The sequence below is a fragment of the Passer domesticus genome, chromosome Z (assembly GCF_036417665.1).
Source record: "Passer domesticus isolate bPasDom1 chromosome Z, bPasDom1.hap1, whole genome shotgun sequence".
In the NCBI taxonomy this organism is placed as follows: Eukaryota; Metazoa; Chordata; class Aves; order Passeriformes; family Passeridae; genus Passer; species Passer domesticus.
Window position 1 is genome coordinate 22,040,353 of NC_087512.1, and position 17,326 is coordinate 22,057,678.

Genomic DNA, 17,326 nt, shown 5'->3' on the forward strand with positions numbered 1-17,326 from the left:
CAGACTGAACAACACAAAACTCAGGATCACCACCTCAGCACTGATACCACAGTTGTATTGAAGACCAATAAAGAGAAAAAGGAAAAACCATGAATGTAGCTCTCTCAGGCTTTATGTTCCTATTACATACCGATTCCCAAATATCCCTTCTTACACAGTATAATCCCAACTCCTTCAATGGCTGAAGAAAATATCCCAAACACTGGCTCTGAAAATTGGTTTTGAATGTTACACAATGACTTCATTCATAATAATTATGTGGACTATAATTTAATATTTCATACTTAATGATCACAAATTAAATGTAGTATAAATATATGTGAATATCTGTTATAGCTAAACAATCATATACATAAATATATTGATAGTATACATAACGTTTTATTTGATTCTGATACCAAATTAGATATAAAATATGAAAAAAGCAATAGTAAAAATTATTAGCAAAAAACACAGAGCATTTTTACATATACATACCATTAACTATTTACATGTCAATACATCTGACTCCTAACAGAATCCTTACTTCATATTTATAAGCATAAACTGATTTTTAAAAGCAACAGGTTATAGTTCTGTACAGATTACAAAAGCTGCTTTACTTGATATTAATGGGTAAACTCTGCACATAGCTCAGTAGTCTACAGATCTAAGCATAAATATTTGTAGAATATGGACATAAGTAACAGAACTGAGATTTGGCTTTGTTGTGCTTTAGATTAAATGGAGCCACATGCAATTACAAAATAAAAACTTTCTTGAATGTTAGGGAAATTCAGATTTACCACTCACTCTTCTGATAAAATCTACTTCTTTCCATTCTTTTATGCCAAGGTTGGCTCTGTCTTAGCATCTATTTCCTACGAAAGACTTTGCAATTTTGCACAATCTTTTCATCATACTCAATGTTCCTTTTGCTTGGACATGGTAATTTGCTGTTTTGTTAATGCTTACTATCCCCCATGCTTTCCTGTGTTCCAAAGTGTTATTTTATTCATTGGAATGTCCAGCAGCTACACAAAGAGAAATCTATTGGTTCTTCTATCAAAACCATCCCCCTAACAAAATCCAGTTTTAAGAGTTCAGGAGATACTAACATATAAAATACTGGACCAATCATTTATTTCATCAGATATTCTACAAATAACTTAATGGAAATCTGATGCTGATTCTGTCCTTTACAATGTCCTTATATTTAAATAAATCAAAAGGCAGACAAAGAGTAATACTTGCAAAGTCAAAACTCAACGCCATATTGCTGTCCCATAATTATAGAAACTCTTAGGTCTTTTTTTCAACTTAATAGCCTTTTAAGTAAAACATAAGATTTTCAATGTTTCAGAAATCTATAGCAAATGAGGGCACATGGTTTTTATATAATTATTGTTAGCAAAAAATAATTTAAATCTTTGTATAATTTAAAGAAAAGAAGCAAATTATAATCCAAAGTGTAGGTCAATGCATAATACTGAATACAAATTTTCTCCATTGATTTGTAGAAAGAGATATTAAATTTTGATATGATTGATGTGATCTTATCTTTCAAAACTAGTCTTGGTTTGTACTTTTTTTCAGAAGTTACTTTACATTTCTGGAGTATGAGGGAACTGGCCAGTGTGCCATTGATAATATATGAGGCATATGTAGACATATCCTATATTTACCTTGCATATCCACTTGCACATTTAAGATTCTTGGGCAGATGATATCAGGACCAGAACACGGAATTATTTTTTTCCCCTATATTGTCTGCATGGCCTTGCATGGACCAAGATAGTTTTGGCTCCCTTCCAGAGTTAGAAAGTTGTAGTCTAAGATCTAAATCCTGCTGTATGGCAATCATCGAATGTCTCCAAGAATTTCCTGTGATAGATCTTAATGAAATAATTTAAGAGTCTTGGTTCTCCTCCATCTTCAAAAGACAATCCTGCCTTTGAAAGACAGAACTGGCCATCTTGCTTCTCTTAACTCTTTTCCTGTTACTGACAAGAAAAATAAACTATGATTCCAGAAATCACACAGATTTTATAACAAAATGTAGAAGTTATACACACACACACACACACACACACACACACACACACACACACACACACATGTTGCAAGGAATTAAATTCAAACTAACTCTTTTTCAGTCACTAAAATTTTAGGCTTGGTTCTTTTATCCTATGAACAGATATTACAAGTTTCTACTCATCTCACAAAAATCTCTGTCCCCTGAGACTGCCCTCCAAGCCTTCAAATCTCAGTCAGTATTGCTGTAATTAGTTCCATATAATGTTAGTGAAATTAAAGCCATTGCAAAGCACTTATGAACAATTCAGTTGATAAACTGAATCATGTCAATCTTTCTTTCTACCTAAAAGCTTGATAAACAGCCATTTTAACCTTGGCAGACAACAGCTCTTATGTGCTTCAAGGAATGTTTTATCCAGAAAAAAAAATTTCCTTTGGCCATTCCAGTATTTGTACTGGTTGATCATCCTTGCTGAGAGTTTTGGTAGACCTATTAGCATTACACAACTTTACTTTGTCCTATTGTCAACTTTTGAGCCATATTCATCCTCTTTCCAGCACTCCTGGAAAATAATCTGCTTTCCCAACTACTGCCTGACTGATACCCTCCAGACCATACTTCATGGTTACTCCGCAGTGTAAAACTGCTGTAGCAAGTGGTGACCTGAGCTGGTAAACTAGTAAATCCACATAAGCCCTCCTTACCATAAAATACTGTGAATGTGTAATGAAATTCTATCAAAATTCATTCCAGTTGCATCAACATGGTACCATGACAGCATGGCCCAAACACGAGCAAAGGTCCAAAGATATACATTTAAAAGTTCTCACAGACCTGGTCTCTGCCTGGGTATCTGCATTTAATACCCTCAAGTCCTACCTGTCTTGTTACACACAGCTAAATGAATTCCAAACCTCTTGGCCTCTAAAGCTCTATATCAGCATTTTTCTCACCTGTTGCTAAGTCATCAAGAAATATTAGGGAAAAAAATTCATTTTTCCTGTGAGGATGCACACTCTTCTACTCTTCTAAAAGTAATCACAGATATGTTGCCACATAAACTTTCTATTGTTGTTTTGATTCTTGGTGTTTACTACCTGCAACTGAAATACAGCTACTCTCAGAGCTGCTCTGTCTTAAGGAGAGGTGTGAATGGGTAAAAAGTGATTTTGGGTTCTGACAGTTGTCTTGCAGGTATTTGTTTTACTCTAACAGCTGCCTGTTGTCATTGAGATTGCATAAAAGCTGAGGAGGAAACTAGAAACTAGAGAAACAAAGTACAGTTTTACAGACTATCTACCTTATGAAATAATAAATTGACTATTTTAAGGAAAAATCTGTCAGTTCATTTACAGGATATTAGAACCACAGACAATAAGAAGCCTTGATTCCTATGATTTATGATAAACAGATCATGTTTGAGAAATCTGACATTTTTGAAAACAGATTTCAGGATTAGTATATGAAAGAAAATTTATATTTGACTCTTAGTACAGTATTTAACACTGTATTCTATACAATAGGAAAATCTACAAAAATTGTGATGTGTAACACAATATATGTCCAAGGTGGCTTTGAAAAAAAATAACATCTCTATTCAGGTTACGAAAATACAGCTGAAGTATTATGAAAAATAATTTATAATTGAATCTGCTATGCATAGATTGTTGGTTTTCTCTAGTTCAAATATCACTAGAGTATCTTCTATTACTAATGATTTTTTATTGTGAAATTCATTTTTGGTAGTAATTTGAGTAGAGTTGCAAACACTGGCAATGATAGAGAAGTATCCCAAAAAACCTGAGGATATTAAACCATGAAAACAGATTCAACAAAGTACTTCTGGCTTTATAGAAATATAACTACAATTTCACTGCTATCCCACAGACTTCAATATTAAACTTAAATACAAATCAAACTGATGGAATGGAAAAGAAATGGAGGTGCTAACAGTAAATAATAAACTAAATCAATTTTAAAAAACAGTGTAAAAATGCTCAACATAAAAATGGTTTTAACTGGCAGTAAAAATTCAAAAAACCACCGCATGCATCAGGCTAAAATTTGAAAATGTACAAGAGCATTATGAACAAATGTTCAGCTCAATTATATTTGCAGAATAACACACACCACAGACTTTTATCATGTTCCTTTCCCTAAATCCATAAATAAGAAATAACTTCTTCACTTTATGTTGAATTATGTCCTTATCAACAGACAACTTATTGACTGGACAATTATGGGATCAAAATTTAGTTTTTTGGAGAAGAGTGACAAATAGAAGTAAACGAGACAGAGAACAGAAGTGCAACAAGAACAAGCTCTACAAAGAAATACCTGAACAGTAAGCTTACAATCAGAACTAAAAGGTGTGAAACAATCTTTGAAGATATATGAAAACCATATTCTTTTTCACAATTAAAACGAGGTTGCAATGACATACTAGAAAGACTACTAATGGGAACAACATTTAATTAACATCATTTATTGGTAATTATAAAACAAAAATATAAATGTATATTTTAAAAATAATGCTAGTGTTAAATAAATACATATAAATATATATATCCTCTTAGCAAATGAAATTATATTGTGAGAAAGGTGTACCACACATATGGTAAGGATGATTTACTCATTTAGTGCTTTAGTTTAGACATTCATCTTAAATACACCAGTATATAAAACTGCGTGGATGCGCAGTTCAGAGGTGTGATACAAAATGCCTTAAACCTATTACACTAACTGATGAGAAGTTTTCTTCCTCTGAAGAGCACCAACACTTAAATGTCTGTCTCTGTCCACCGACTCCACAGAAGTTCAGGCACCCTGACAGCCCAAGTCAGGGATTCTCTATATCATGTGGGGAAGCTACATTTGAACAAACATAAGGGTTTTAGTCTAGTTGAGACCTTTCAGAAAAGATACAGAAGACAGCATCTTATTCTGAAGTCAGATCCCTAAAAGAAAAAGAGATGCTAATTTTGTTCTTAGTAGCCTCACGGTTAGACAATTGACTGGTTTAAGTCCCTCTCTTAAAACACAGTAAGTGTCTGAATTACTGAACAACCTGTATTTCTTATGCTCGTGATTGCACTAATGACACTGAACCTGCCAACTAATTGTTATTTGGCTCCAATAAAAACCATTGTTCAGCATCTAAATCTGTTAAGAATCTGTTCTCAGTGAATTCATGGTTATATGCACTTGTCTTCAAAATTTAAAACACTAGGCTTCATTATGAATCATCAATATATATAAATGTATATAATGATACATTTCTGTGAATAACATATTTTGACCGTTTGGATTTTTTCATAGTGAAATTTCAGGTAGCAAACTACTTCTGGATAAAAATCACGACAGAAGTAGAGGTTATCAGAATTTTAAGGTATTAATATAAAGATCTATGCCATCCTCTTCTGTAATATTTATATTCTCGCCAATGGTACCAAAGAACATTGATAGGTAAAAACCCACAAGACTGCACAAAAAATATCTGAAGAATTAAATGCAAAAGGAACAGGGCTATAGCCATCTTTCCGTCATTAGATTCCCCTACATTATGCATGCTAACAAAACATAATCCACAGACAAATCCTGCCCTCTTTTTACTTCTCATTCTCAGATTAATGAGGTAATAAGGTATGATCAGAACTTCAGACTCTTTTGAGTAGATTAAAAACAGTACAGAACTGTTAAGGTGGTGAATGGAGCAAAAGAAACTTTTGCCATTACATTGAAATAATGCTCTACAGAAAGAAAGAGTTTTAAATTACTCGCTATATTTCTGTCTATTCATTATAAAAATGTAAACTATCAGAACAGGTCAGTGTATCTCTACAACTGATCCCAAAAGGTGTCAATTTTTTGAAAACTCATTTTTCTTGAGAGATTACTTACTCTAAAAAGCTGGTGATGTAATCCCGACTGCAAGCTGACCAGGAGAAAGGATTGGTGTTTGCTGTAATATGAGCTGCCATTAGCTTTGCTGCTTCATGACCTTTGGTCCCACAGGAATTTCCAATTCCATCATGATTCATACCAAAACTGCTCAAAAAAGTGGGAGAGAAACAGCCATTACTTTTCTACAGCACCATATACCACTTTAAACATAATGCCACCTTTACAGCAATCACGTTGGACCTGAAAGAACACAGTGCAGGAGAACTCCTAAGCAGAGAGTCAGTTAAGTTCTGTTCAATTTATTCAGATCTCACAATACAGCAAAATAACATAACCGTCTTCCCTGCTATGGATTTTTGGAAGCATTTCATTTGTTTTCTAAAGCTTTTAAAGAAAACATAACAGTATTCTTGCAAGACAAATACAGAGCACTCAAGCCTTTATTTATAATGGCACCTGGATGTGAAATATTTATTATAGTGCAGACTCTTGGATTAGTAAAAGGATTAAGAATAGGTACTGTTGCTGTAAAAATACACTATATGTATGCACAGTGCAACCAATGATAATTTAAGTAGAACATGGGTTTTGCAATTCCTAGGACCATCATGTATGCACACTCCCTCTCTGTATCTACTCACAGACGCACTTGGAGCCCTCCTGTTAGAGCTTTGCTTTGTCAAGAATGTCAAAACAAAGACAATTAAAAATCAGCAGAAAATAAAATAAGAAACCTCTGGATGGAACATGGCCAAAAGAGATTTTCAGGAAAGAAATTAACTTTGAAGAAAGATGATATGACCCTAGTGAAAAAATATCCTAAAGAATCCTTATTCTTATTAATAGAAAATAATCATTATTATTACAAAACTCCGTGTTCTTAGTCCTTGATTAATTTCCATTCAATAACTTGGGGACAAAAGTTTGTTCCCTCAATTCTTATTTTTTTAAATATTAAGTTTTGGTCAAATTTACTCTTTCTCAAAGGCTTACAAAATCAGAAGGGCAGATAGTGAGAGACCCAGAAGCTAATAATAAGACATTTAAGATAATGAGATAGAGAAGTAATATGATAATGAGACAGAGAAGTAATTAAACAATGCCAAAACTGAGATTCTGAACTCCCAGAATCATACAGAGAAGTCTGTCTTTGATGTGCTAAATGGACTGACTCTCTAATTTCTTACTCCTCATTCAGGAAAACAAATGTATTGAGGCACTCAGTTTTGATTTTCTGTAACATTTAGGACTGATGCAAGAACATACAAAAAGTAGTAGAAAAGAAACTGATCTTTTATCAGCTGACAATAGCTCTTCATACCAGGTCATGCCACTTTCTTCACTGAAATCCGTGCAGTTGTGTTATATTAGTCTGAACATATTGCTCCAGAATTTGGTATAATGCCCCAAGAGTTTAATGTCACCCTGAATTTCAATACACTGAGTATTATTTCACCTCTTCAGATGATCATAACAACCTACAAGTGAAAGGTGTTAGCAACCATTCGTTCCAAAAAAAAAGAACATCAGTGAATGATGCATGATTCCTACAGGATGAGGAAGGACTTCATAAACAAAAAAGCATGGCTGCCTTGCCTATCATAGGTGTCCCTATGGAATACATATTCTGCAGCAATGCCTCCATGTGTCTGGCTCAGTTTGTGGTATCTCACAAATGCAGAAGCCATATATTTTATTATACACTGCAAAGGTCTAACTGACACCTTAGACTATTATATAATCAAATAAAGGATGTCACTTGTTTATAAAAAATACAGCTTTAATCAATTCATCTGAGGAATGTATGTAATGCAATGAAACATTCAGACCAGTGTTAATTCTTATGGTCTTATCAATACTTATTCATATTAGGAGAGGAAAGTATTTAGGTGTCCTTTGCAACAAATGGAACCAGATTTTTACAATTAAAAATGTGCTTTATTTACCTGTTTTCAGTGGCAATTATTTTCTAGAATTTGGGATACTTCAAACAGAAACATTCCTTTTTCAAATGTCTCTTACCATTTCTGAAAACAGAAAATCTTATTTTTAATAATCTCTATAAATTACTCCTTTATAGAAATGAGTTGGATGATTTTTGTATTCAGCTTATCTCTAGTTAGGGTATTTAATTTGTTAAAAAACTTACAGACTTCAGTTCTCTGGGAAATGAAATTTTTATCTTTTGGGTGTGTGAATAAAAGAACAAACTTCATAGTTTATTAACCTTCCTTCTACCTGCTCTCTTTGTGAAAAAGACAATGTTGGTGCAAGTGGCAGTGATATGCCTGATAAATGCATGTCTGTGAATGGAAGCCATAATTTCTGATGCACATGGGAACTCAGTCAATGCCTTTCCAGGATCCAATTGTATACTTTATAAATAGTCATTCTCCTAAATCATCTATCCCTTTCCAATAAGGCTTTTCTACTTGTCCTCGCTTCTGAATTTAAGAGGAATGTGATCATGAGGTGCAGGCATTTTTTTCTGATGTTTGCAGAAGGGTTTTACAACTACTGTCATCATTTCCAAAGATGGTAGTGGCAGCATGCCATTACAGTCCAGTAACTTGCCCTCCTGTGGGCAGGATTGCAGATGGAAAGACATTTCTGACCAAATTACCAGTTTTATTTCCATCAGAACAAGCTGGTCATTACATTTAAACTAAGACTTTACAAAAGCATGCTTGCCATTGGATTGGCATGGAAAGGTAGGGAAGAAAGTAAGGAACATAAAATATTCTTTGTGGAGCCACTGTTATAATTTGCCTACCTTTTTCAAGCTCACCAAACATACACAGACTTCTTCCTTTCATCGCTTTAAAAAGCAAGTCTAAAACTACCAGTATAATTTTACAACAGCCAGATGGGTGAGCAGAGACCGAAATCTCCTCAGCTGACGCAGAAGTTATTCTATGAAGTTATCTTTCCACCTGCCATCTCAAAGAAGGATGTCTAACCCAGAAGCTCTTGCATTTTCATGCATTATGGTTCCTCATTTCCCAAGATAGCACTTACTTTACATTAAAGAATTGTGCAAAATAGGAACACTTAAGAACTTTAAAATTATAACTGAAACCCTTCTGCAAATTATCTCTAGTTTGTATGTTCCTTAAAAAATTCTACAGCAGCTCATCCTAGTAGTCCTCACTGCCTTGTTTCACTTACTAACATCTGTAACTGAATATTTTTTTTTCCTTTAGCAATCTGTTTTTCATTATATCTGAAGAAATTATCTGAGGAAATTATTTGTAATATGCATCCAACTTACGATCCAACCCCAAAAATCACAGGGGAGATGACTAGTGTCAGCTGCATTGAATAAAAGGGCAATAGATAAGCAGAGACCTTGGAGGATACACAGAGCGAAGGATGTGAATATAAAGTTCTTGTCTACCCTTCCTTTATCTTGCAAAAAAAAACAGCACTGCAGGTAGGTCCCTACAGTTTCATTTGGTTACTGATATGTTTGGTAGTTCTAAACAATGTTGGTTATGGCTGCCAAGACACTTATTGGTGATACAAATATGAAATTACAGCAGTCATTTTTGTGAGACAGAGAGCACACTTCTGTCCTTATGTATTACCCAGACACTTCGGATCCAGATCCACAGATCCACACCAATCTGAATGCATCTCCATACTCTTCACTGAGATTTATTTTGTATTCCATGTACTTTATTAGCTCTGAAGTTACCTTGAAAGTGATCCTCAGGTGAAATTCTATTTCTCAAATAATTATCTCTGCTAGCCATCTGAAGTACTAATTATCTTCATATCAAACAATTTCCTAGCTTTCTTGGGGTTCAGAGGATTCACAAAAGCATAAATTGTTTCATTTCTGAAAATACAGTAGAAAATGTTAGGCTTTTTTGTTTCTTATAAATTCATGAGTTATATGAATTTGACTCATTTTTTTAAGCAGTGTCTTTATGTTGCTCTGCCACTTAGCAGCATTAGGAAGAAGAGTGCCAGAGACAGAATTGTGAGTCAGGTAAGGAAAAAAAGTTACAGGAACACAAGCAAGAGAAATACTGTAGAGTCAAGCACTGGATCTTCTTATCCATTACCTGAAGCTGATTTACAGCTCCAAAAAGTACATGTCCTTATGATAAAGAATTGGCACCCGATTTTCCTAAGAGAAAGAAAAGCAACTTACATCTTAAGAGGTTTAATGATACTAATTATCTGTACTAGGAGATGAACACATATGCTAAGAGTGAAAGAGGCTATTTTCAAGTGAGTATCTTGACCCTAGCTCATTGCAAGTATTTTCTCCAGTGTCTCACACTGATCTACCATTTATGGAGATTGACGTAAAGGGTAGGGAGGGGTCATAAAGAGTATCAGTGTACTTTAAAGGTTTCTGAAAGTACATCTCTGCCACAGTGTGGGCATGCTGGTACAAGTATTCTTGTATTTGACAAAAGACCTAAATAATGAATCATAATTTGCTTGGAGATACTGAGTTTATTATACTAGAGACAAAAATTTTCATACTATTTGTATTAAGCAATTTTTCACTGCATTGTACTTATTCTCATAATGGTTTAAAAAGTGCAATTTAAATCTATATATATATTTCATATACCTTAGAACGTCTATTTAGGGCCTACATTGAAAAATCAGAACTGTTAGCTTACCTACATCTGTAAATACAGGCATGGCTTTAAATACACCTTTTCTTAGTAGAAAATACACAAGGGAAGGAAAGGAAAACTACCATGTTTCAACATTATTTTGTTCAGCAAAAAGGGGCTGAATTTGAACATAAACTACTATTAAAGAATAGTAGATTTTTTTTTCCCCTACAATATCAGAGCTGTGAGCTACTTGGAACAAAGCACAATTTCTATGTGAACATACATGGTAATTTATTAATTATTCTTGTGTCTACCAGAAGTGAAATATCTGTCAGTTTTAATGAGGTTATGATAAATGTTAGAGACATTACAATCATCAGATTTTATGCTTTCTCAGTAACAAAAGTAAGCACTTCTTCTTTACTCTTGTAAATATTTCCCCCACATTGTCTCTTAAAAGAGAATTCTCCCCTTTCCATGTAGCCCACCGTATAATTTTAGCCAATGTTACAAAAGTATTGGTTGTATCTACATAACAGCATGTTAAATGACACTACAAATCAAGGGGGAAAAAATCAAAAAGTATTGTCTTGAAAAATCAATTTATTTAATTTTAGGATTCCAAATATTGATAGCATGTATTGAAACTACCTAACATTGCGCATTCCTGAAGGGAGAAATCAAGGTTAATTAGTTACTTCACTTTCTATTTCTATGTCTTAACATGGATTTTATCCTTAACTACTGACTTCCTGCATTTGGACATCATTCTATGGTTTGGAGTATCCCTCCAAACCACATAAATGCTTTATTTTGAAGTAATGCAAAATTTTAAACTTGGGTGAAACATACTAGCTCCCTGAAAACTTAGGAAACCAAGTAATTCAATAATAGGAGCTTTGTGAAAAACATATCTGCCATGAAATGCAACATAGTTTTAGCACACTTCTAGCCTAATTTTTCCTATTTACTTCCTAAATATGATTCTTCTCTCAGTTACGGATGATGACCAAACACCCCACCAAAAACAATTTTTATAAAATGAGCATAATTTAGTATTTTTTTAGTAATTTAGAAACAACAGTTTCTAAATTACTAAAAACCAATGCAATTTATTCAGAAACCTGAACTTTCTTACGGGGAATTAACAGATTTCTGTGGGACTGTTACAAAAAGGTAGAGCACAAACTTCTCCTGGATTATATTGTCTATATAGCCTTCATGGCACAATAATAACATCAAGTAAGGCTTGTATGCGACACATAGCCAATAGTGCAAATGCATCAGGTCTTTAGATTGTAGGTCAAAGTGGAAAGTATTGGCTCCGATCAGGAAGCAAACTTCTGAGCTCATATGTCCTTTGGAAATTCAAGATGCCCTGAAGGTTATGATAACCTTCCACTTCATCCCCATTTATTCTTCTTGCACTTTTGTTAAGACCTGTGAAGTGCTACAATGTTCGGTTTCCTTGATAAAATGCTTTGATGTTAGAAAAATTCTTTTAGCATTGCAAATTCTGAACTTTGAATAGTATTTCAGATATGTAGAGAAAGATGTTTTTTCATATTTTAAATATAAACATATCACATAATTGGGGAGTTTTGCCATTTGTTTATGACATTTTATTTTATATGCATGTCACTAAAACTGAAGTCCCAAAGAAAACCTTTTAAAACCTGCAACATTATAAAAGCAGGCATCCCTTCTTCTGAGGCCCAACTTTACTACTGAATGGAGAATGGGGGTTACAGTCATTACACATGACTGTACAAGTGCTGCTCCTTTTGCTTCACACTGTTCCCTTCTCCAGCATGGAGTCCCACCCAACCACTACAGACAGTTCTCCACTAAATTCTTCAGCATGAGGCCTTCCCATAGACTGCAGACCTTCATGAACTGCTCCTGTGTGGGTCCTCTCCTTCAGGCAGAGTCAGCTCCTGTGTGAGTCCCCCATGGGGTCACAGGTCCTACCAGCTAACCTGCTCTAGCATGGGCTCCTCTCTCCACAGGATCACAAGACCTACCAGGACCCTGCTCCTCCCACAGCGTCAAAGCTTCCCTTCAGGCATCCACCTGCCCCAGTATGGTGTTCTCCATGGACTGCAGGTAGATCTCTGCTTCCCTGTGCTCCTCCATGAGCTGCAGGGCCTCCACGGTCGGCACCAGGGGCAGCAGGGGAATCTCAGCTCTGGTGCCTTCTCACTGAGCTTGGTGTCTGCAGAGCTGTTTACCGCACGTATTCTCTCATCTTTTCTGCTGTTGTTGTATAGCAATTTTTCTACCCCTTTCTAAAATGTGTTATCCCAGATGCCCTACCTCTGTCACTGATGGGCCCACTGTCCTACCATTGTCACTCCATCCTTGAGCATCTTGGCATTGTCTTTGTGGCACGGGGAGGAAGCTTCTGGCAGCTTCCCACCAAAAACATCCTTGTAGCCTGCCTGCTACTAAAACCTGGCCATGCAAATCTAATGCCCTGCTCAAACATAAATTCAATGGTCACTCAAGAATGGGGTAGAGACAAGCACCCCCTGAAAGTACCACCAGGTTAGAAGATTTACTCCAGCACTGAAGACCATTCTTTTCATATAGGAGGGGTATTTATAGTATTTTTCATTTTGCATACAGGCTGAAGAGAGACTTTGAAAAGTGCTAGAATTGCAGGCACACTTTAGCTGTATGATCTAATTTAGAACTAAATGCGTGCTTGAAAGCATTGGTGTTCTTAATTTGAAGACAATTCAGTCAGTTGGACTATATATTCTTATTATTTCTCACATTTTTTGTCAAATTGTCAAATTTAAAGCAATTACATCATCTACAAGTCAAGACAATTCTGACTTTTCAGAAACTATTTTAGCCACTAATCTTATCGACCAGCTCCTTTCATACAGCCCTCAATGGCTGTCTGTCATTAGTAAATTATTTTATATCTCTAAGTTTTATGGGCAGCTTTCTGTCCTAAGCCTAATCCTCATATTTTGACATTTCCTTTGTTTACCCATTTTTATTCTATTTATTCTTTCTCACTCCGTTTTTCACTTTCAAAATCTCAGCCAACTCCTCCGCAAAACTGCAACAATGAATGGTAAAATACCTTTCTTTTACCGATACACCTCTTCCAGTGGAATCTGGAATTCCTTACCAGTTTAACTAAGTATGCTTTACAGCATGCATAGGACAAGCTAGATATTTTAGAATTAATCCAAATATAAAAGCATAGAGCAGAAAGCCACCTAGCTCAGCTGGCTGGGGAATAGAAAATGTGATTGGATCTTACATCATTCAGCTTGTCTGAGATACAAGCATGATCAGGCCTGCAAAGAGTTCCTCTCTTCACCAAGAGAAAAAGTCGAACTTTGACAGTTTAGGGGATACACACTCAATTCTCACCCCTGGTAAAAGAAGTTATTGTTTGTGACTTTTTTCTTATCAGAAATCTTAAGCATCTTTGGTGTGAAATATATAATGGTACGAAAGCAAACATTCTGTATGCTAAACATCAAAATTCAGCTTTCTAGAGAAATTATTCTGAGGTCTAAAGGGCCAACCTTGAATTTTATCTAATTCACAGAAGTACCAAAAGTAATACAAGGCTGTTCTCTGAATCATGGCTAGGGAGAAACAATCATAGAACATTAATTTCTCCATTGTTTATGCCCTCCAGAAAGAAACAATCACTGTCTACCACCACCTTAAATAAAAACAGTTGGTTATGAGCCTGAACTGTACACAGCTGAACAGTACCAAAAGTGGGTTATATAGATATAAACACTACAAGTGGTAAGGAACGGAAGCCAAAAATTTTTTTGTCTGTGTTTTTTTGTTTGTTTTTTTTTTTTTTTTAAATAAAAAACTCTAACTATTTAACAGAAAGTATGACTGACTATTACAATCAGACTACCAGTTCCTTTAAGGTTTGAAGAAGTACTTTCCTGGTATTCTTCAATCAAATTGAACTAATTTGAACCAATACAAGGTTAAAAGAGTTAAATTTAACATGCTATGATATACAGGAATTCAGACTGAAGGATCTAATGCCTTCTCATCACTGTATAATTCAATACAGTACTAACAACAAGTTAAGCCACTTCCTCAGGGAAGATTATAAATCAAATTTTGGAGAAACTGTGGATAATCTATCAAAAAAAATATTATCATAATTGTTAACTTTTAATCACTAGAGAATTTTGATCCTAAATTCAAATTTTTTTTTTAAACTTTTGAATTTAGGATCAAAAAAACTCGGTATTCCATAGCAACTATACAACTAATAAAAACATGATCTTTCAAAGTGAAATTCTCCCATTTTAATCTAATTAGAAGGCTATACAGAAAAGCATTTCTTCTTGAAAATTTAAGAGACTGATAGTCTGTGATCATAATGTTCAGTCATACCTTCTGTTAAATACGTATTGGGGGGGGTGGAGTTTAATTTATTTTTGCTCACTTTCTGTTCCTCACTACTCATACATTTTTTACATGTATATTCATCAGTCATGTGGATGAAGGGACAGATGCCTGCTCAGCACATTCATTGAGGGCACAGAGTTGGGAGCAGTGGCAAATACCCCAGAGTGCTGTGCAGCCCTTCAGAAGGACCTCAGCAGATTGCAGAGATTGGCCAAGAAGAACCATCTGCAATTCAGCAAGGGCAAGTGCAGGGCCCTGCACTGGGGAGGAGCAGCCCCAGGCACCAGCACAGGCTGGGGCTGACCTGCTGGGGAGCAGCTCTGTGGAGAAGGACCTGGGGATCCTGGTGGACAGCAAGCTGTCCATGAGCCAGCAGCGTGTCCTGGTGGCCAAGAATGCCAATGGTATCCTGGGGGCATTGGGAAGAGCAGTGCCAGCAGGTGGAGGGAGGTGATCCTGCCCCTCTACTCAGCCCTGGTGGGGCCTCACCTGGAGTGCTGTGTCCAGTTCTGGGCTCCTCAGGACAACAGAGACATGGAGCTCCTGGGGTGGGTCCAGCAGAGGGGTGTGAAGATAATTAGAGGTCTGGAGCATCTCTCTTATGAAGAAAGGCTGAGAGGGAGTTGGGACCCTTCAGCCTTGAGAAGAGATGACTGAGAGGGGACCTCATCAGTGCCTGTAAGTATATGAAGGGGAGGTCCCAAGCCAAGCTCTTCTCAGAGATGCTGAGTGATAGGACAGACACTGATGCCCAGGAAGTTTCACCTGGACATGAGGAAGAGCTTCTTTACTGTGCAGGTGACTGCATACAGGAACAGATTGCCCAGAGAGGCTGTGAAGTCTTGCTCACTGGATATATTCAAGAACAATCTGGGTACCACCTATGCCATGTGCTCTAGGATGACCCTGCTTGAGCAGGGTGATTGGACCAGATGACCCACTCTGGTCCCCTCCATCCTAACCCATTCTGTGATTCTGTGTAATTGGGCATTCTTTTGTTCTATTTTACTTATTCGATGTAGATATGTCCTTAAAATGCTTCTATTTTTCACTTAACAATTAAGTCAATTTCCTATTATAAGTCTGAAAAGAGGTACAGCCAAAGACAAATGTTTACAAGGCTCTCAGAAACAATTATTTTAGTCACATATGCAAATAATGTCTAGTAAGTACTGGAAACTAGGAGATTGAGAGGAAATAACTTTGACATTTGTAGAGGCATTCAGTCACCATGTGGGTAGAATGACAGGTGATGTTGTGGCTATCACAAAACAAATCTTGCAGATTTTTTACAGAAACTTGTATAAAAGCTAAAGGAATATTATTTCTCCATCATATCAAATCAGCATTTGACATATCACGCCATCTCAAGAATTAATTGAAAACCTCAAAGAGCTGAGATTTCAGAACCTTATACATGAGAAGCCAAAAGATAAGAAACACAGAAAACACCAAGGGCAAAAACACTCCTACGATCACAGGATATATGCTATCACTATATGTTGGGGTTTTTTTCAGACCAGTAAATTCTGGTCTTCATGCCATCTTTGCAGGATAAAATTGCTGTATATATTAAATAATTTTATGTATTTCTGGAATAACATGTACAAAACATATACAAATATCTCAAATACAGATGCCAAGTGGATGGAGTCAGACTCTTTCCAGTGGTGCCCAGGAACAGAACAAGGAGGCAAAAAATAAAACACAAGTTCCACTCAAGATGGTCCCTTCCAACCCTAGTAATTCTGTGATTCCATGAATAAGTAGATGTATGACATAGGAATTAGAATGAAAATACTGTATTAGAAGATTGGGGTTTTGTTATATATGTGATTAATTCACAGCAAGGTCATCTATACATTACAAAATTTTATTTACAGAAATTTAAGAACTATTAACATCTAGTGACTGGAGGAGCTCTTTCTTCAAGAAGGAAGAAAGGAAGGGGAGGAAGGAAGATGGCAGAAAGAAAGCAGTGGCGGAACGAGGGAGGGAGGGAGGGAGGGAGGGAGGGAGGGAGGGAGGGAGGGAGGGAGGGAGGGAGGGAGGGAGTGGCGGAAGGAAGTGGCGGAAGGAAGTGGCGGAAGGAAGGAAGTGGCGGAAGGAAGGAAGTGGCGGAAGGAAGTGGCGGAAGGAAGGAAGTGGCGGAAGGAAGGAAGTGGCGGAAGGAAGGAAGTGGCGGAAGGAAGGAAGGAAGTGGCGGAAGGAAGGAAGGAAGTGGCGGAAGGAAGTGGCGGAAGGAAGGAAGGAAGTGGCGGAAGGAAGGAAGTGGCGGAAGGAAGTGGCGGAAGGAAGGAAGTGGCGGAAGGAAGGAAGTGGCGGAAGGAAGGAAGTGGCGGAAGGAAGTGGCGGAAGGAAGGAAGGAAGTGGCGGAAGGAAGGAAGGAAGTGGCGGAAGGAAGGAAGGA

At 36.4% G+C, this 17,326-nt stretch overlaps 1 protein-coding gene across 9 annotated transcripts in view; it reads right to left on the reverse strand.

Moving 5' to 3' along the window:
- Window positions 1–17,326, reverse strand: part of ADAMTS6 (ADAM metallopeptidase with thrombospondin type 1 motif 6) — a 146,877-nt gene that overhangs the window by 64,775 nt on the left and 64,776 nt on the right. For all 9 annotated transcript variants that reach the window (XR_010352187.1, XR_010352188.1, XM_064403021.1 and 6 more), the window contains one exon: window positions 5,918–6,064. Coding sequence is in view for 7 of the 9 variants with exons in the window: in XM_064403021.1 (XP_064259091.1) it covers window positions 5,918–6,064 (147 nt within the window). In the remaining 2 variants the exon portion in view is untranslated. The remainder of the gene's footprint in view (window positions 1–5,917; window positions 6,065–17,326) is intronic.